Below are 4,123 nucleotides of genomic sequence, written 5' to 3'. Positions count from 1 at the left end.
GAGGGGGTGGGAGGGAGAGAGAGGAAGAGAGACAGACAGACAGACAGAGACAGACAGAGACAGACAGAAAGACAGACTAGACAGGTGGACTGACTGACAGACAGACAGACAGAGATACAGACACACACGTACAAAAAGTGGATGAAAGTATGAAAGTGGCACTGGAGAAAAAAGGCATTATAATTTATTTAGTTGGAAGTCACATGTCCGCTCAGAGGAAGAAGATAAAATTCAGCATGGAACACTCACGTTTCAATGGTGACCTCTTCCCAAGAACTGGCTGTGAAGTTACAGGTGAGCTGACCTTCTCGATAAAGACTCAGTTCGCTGACCTCTGACATCATTTCTAAGGAGGATAAGGAGCGTGTGTTGGGGGGGCGGGGGAGATGGATTGTATTGTACAGATACAACATATTACAATTTATATTATAGCGATTTGCAACAAACACACACAAGGTGGGCTCAATCCTCATGCAAGCCACATGATTGATGTCTGCTCCCTAGGCAGGATAGGATACTTAACGTTTTAACAACATCACTAATAATAATTAGAAACTGGCTTTATTAATTGATAGAGTTGGTGACACACAGATAGTTTCAAAATCTGTTTTCTTTATGCAAAGAGCAAAGAGGGTGGACAGGGGAAAGAGCCTTCTTCGGGGAGCTAGAAGAAGAGACAAAGGCGGGGGAGGGGGGGGGGCAATTAATTAAACAATCAAAAATCAACAAATAAATCTAATCAATGGTATTTATAATATTCTCTAACTGCTCCACATTAATATTAAAATATCATTGTACCTACTCATCACATTCTCGATTATATGACTTAGGAGCTTCCGTTCGTTCACAAATATGTATACAGTTGGTCGCTTTAAAGCACAAGGGGGCTATCCCGAAAAATACTGTTTTGAGAAAATCGAAGGTAAAGTTTTTGCCCCTAGTCCAGATTCTTTAAAAGACAAAGAGAGTTTTCTCTATAACCAAACAAATATACACACACCAATAAAACCAAACTCCTTTTATAGGTAGGGTAATGTCCACTTTTGGTGTAGGTCAAGATTCCTGACAACCCCCAACATCTGGGTTAGCCCGCTTGTCCTTAAAAGCGTCCGGTTGAAAATTGGTATTTTGACCCCAATATCGTACAGTTGAACTCACACTCACGGCCATGTGTATAAGACAATCGTTAGTACAAACAGCCACTTGCCTTTTCTACCACTGCGGGGTTTTTTTTATGTTATAATGACACTATGTAAGATGTCCACCAGTCTAAGGCAACCACTGTTCTCCTCAGCAATGGATGACCGTCTTAAACAATATTGACTGTATTATGAAGACCATGCCATCCCTGAAAGGAAACTACGTTCAGTGCCCACATATACCAGGTTCAATTGGTGTTGTAGTGGTTGCAGGCGTAGTTGTTGTTGTCGTTGTTGTTGTTGTAGTAGTTGACGTTGAAGTCGTTGTCGGCACAGGCACCACGTTCAAAACAACGCCTGGGGAGACAACTCCGGTGGACTGTGACCTACATCTGGCGTAATGGCCGTCTGACGTCATAGGCAGACTGACCTGAGGATAAAATTAAATAAATTAAAGTGTCAATGTGTGCAATCAGTAGTAGTGTACCCTATTTTTCCTCCTCATAACGAAACCCTTTGTGATTAACAATGGTAGAAGAATTGACCGTAAGATTGCCAATCGGGTAAAACCCAAAGTTCCGAATCTCCTTACTCAAAATTCCCCCCCTCACACGTGAAAGAATGGTAAGACACACCTTTATCCCAGTGCACACTGCCAATCGAATTCAGTCGAATTGAGTAGGCCATCCAGATTTTCCTTCTTACTGGTCAAAAACTGCCCGTCACAGAATTCGACCGAATTGGATCATAACCTCTTAAAAACATAATATGCGTTTGTTTTTATAGGTCGCGAGTCGAACGATCGGATGAGTAGACGCGCGTATTCTGTTGATGCTCCAAGAATGTTAAAATGATGCCACTGAGATATAGGTTGGCTATCGTAAAGAACAATAATATAAGCATTTGAGAGTATTTATTTTCGTGCGCATTTCAGTGTTGTGATATTTACCGGTACATCCAAAACTGTTGGCCGTCTTCGAAAGTATCGACTGGTATTGTGATTTGTCCTTACCTGTCGAAAATTTCTGCTGACATAAGCACATTCGACACCCGGGACGTTGGCGTTGTCGAAGTCATCATACCTGATCTCTGACGTGCCGAAGGGGAAGGAGAGGTAGGTCATGTTGTCAACGCTGTACTCCCACTCCACGATGGAGCGATCTCTGTTTCAGTAAACAGAAGCACATCGACACAAAAAGGACACATTAGCTTAGGGAAGAAGCAAGAATCAGAATCAACAGAGGAAAAGAAAATAGATATATCTAAGTATGAGGAGTATCCTAAGAATTAAGTGGCAAGATAGAATAGGAAATTGAAGAGCTGTGGGAAAGGACTCGACAAAACAACATAGAAGTAGAAATAGGACTAAGAAAGTGGTGATGGATGGGACACACTTTTAGAAAGTCCAGCGGAAATATCGCAAAACAGTCGCTGCAGTGTAACCCACAGGGAGCACGAGGCAGGGGTGGGCTACGGGAAACATGGAGGAGATGTGGAAAGGGATATGAGAGATATGAAGCTCATTTGGAACGAGCTAGGAATGATGGCCCAGGACAGGGATAAATGGAAGGAGCTTGTATGTGGTCTATGCCCTGCCAGGAGTGAAAGCCATTGCTGATGATGATGATGATGATGACCAGAGCACTCTCCAATCATTGAATTAGGAGAGGCAGAATTAAAACTGGTACCAAACCGAACAAAAGAGTGCACAATCTAAGATATTACATACATACCGATATGTAAGCCAAGCATAATAATAATATGAGCTACAGCGTGTCCACAGTTAAAATAGTACAAAAACAGCTCTGTTTAATGCTATCAGGTCTTTGCATACATGTCTAAAAGTTGGATGATCAAAACAATTTAGAAATCCTTTAAAAAGATACTCTAAACTGAGGTTCTGACACGTTTTCTTTGATACTAACCCAAACCGGTTAAAAATAATAAGAGATTTTATAGCACGCGCCTAAAACACGATCTAACAGACGAACTGAGTACTTTTCGATACTCCCCTGGATATACCTAAACGGTTACGAGATGAAATCTACAAATTATACTGAAATGCAGGGGCAAGGGGGGGGCAATGTCTCAAAGCGAGCTATTTGCAGGCTAAGTTACTGTGAAACAGTAATAAAATTATTGTTGTGAAACCGTGTATGCACCCACATGACATCATTTAATATGGGGCACAGATTTATTTTTTTTAACTTTTTTTAAATTTCAAGATCAGGATTTTTTAAAGATGATTAAGATTGTATTTTTGTCGTTGGCCTGCAGGAAGAGTCGTGCCATGTACATTTACAAGCGCATCTGTAAATTAATTTTTTAAATAGGTTTGGATTTTTAAAGCATGAACAGAAAGTAGACGAACTATAGTCGGAACTTCTCCCTCACCTAAACTCCACAGATTCACAGAGTAGAGAGACAGGGGTGTTCTCTAAGATGACTTCAGGGATGACCGTTCGTGTCCTCTGAACCTCCAGACCCACTGAGGAACAAGTTTAATTTTAAATATAGGTATTTTACGTCCCCATTGATATGATTTTGGTCGTTTATGAGGCGGCAAGTTTTGACCTTTCCTGTCAAGACCAACTCCGTCAGAAAGAGATATAATATCCCAGTTGCGATGCATAATAAAAAAAAAAAATACTCCCCACTAGGGATCGAATTCGAGTATCTCGCATGCGACAGTGAAATGCATAACTACTACACCTAAGACGCCAGTATTTTATAGGTATGTGTATCATCTCAGGTGAGATATTTTCATAAAACATAGCAACCGTTCAATGTACAATAAAAAATAAAATCGTTTTGATTTGTTGTTCTTTATATGTGTGTATGTGTATGTATTCGTGTAAGTGTGTACGTGTGTGAGTGTGTAAGTGTGTGAGTGTGTAAGTGTGTGAGTGTGTCAGTGTGTCAGTGTGTGTGTGCGTGTGTCAGTGTGCGTGTGTGTCAATGTGTGTATATAAGTATGCCTCTGT

At 40.9% G+C, this 4,123-nt stretch overlaps 1 protein-coding gene across 1 annotated transcript in view; it reads right to left on the bottom strand.

The window, feature by feature from the left end:
- LOC101852721 (mucin-17-like) overlaps window positions 1–4,123 on the bottom strand; it is a 31,247-nt gene that overhangs the window by 16,642 nt on the left and 10,482 nt on the right. The window contains exons 5-7 of the mRNA XM_013087538.2: window positions 3,534–3,627; window positions 2,152–2,302; window positions 1,454–1,569 (exon numbers count right to left, since the gene is read on the bottom strand). Of these exons, the coding sequence (XP_012942992.2) occupies window positions 1,454–1,569; window positions 2,152–2,302; window positions 3,534–3,627 (361 nt within the window). The remainder of the gene's footprint in view (window positions 1–1,453; window positions 1,570–2,151; window positions 2,303–3,533; window positions 3,628–4,123) is intronic.

This window comes from Aplysia californica, unplaced genomic scaffold (genome assembly GCF_000002075.1).
Source record: "Aplysia californica isolate F4 #8 unplaced genomic scaffold, AplCal3.0 scaffold00600, whole genome shotgun sequence".
Classification (NCBI taxonomy): domain Eukaryota; kingdom Metazoa; phylum Mollusca; class Gastropoda; order Aplysiida; family Aplysiidae; genus Aplysia; species Aplysia californica.
Note: the sequence above shows the minus strand (reverse complement) of the source record. Positions and strands in the feature narration are given on the sequence as shown.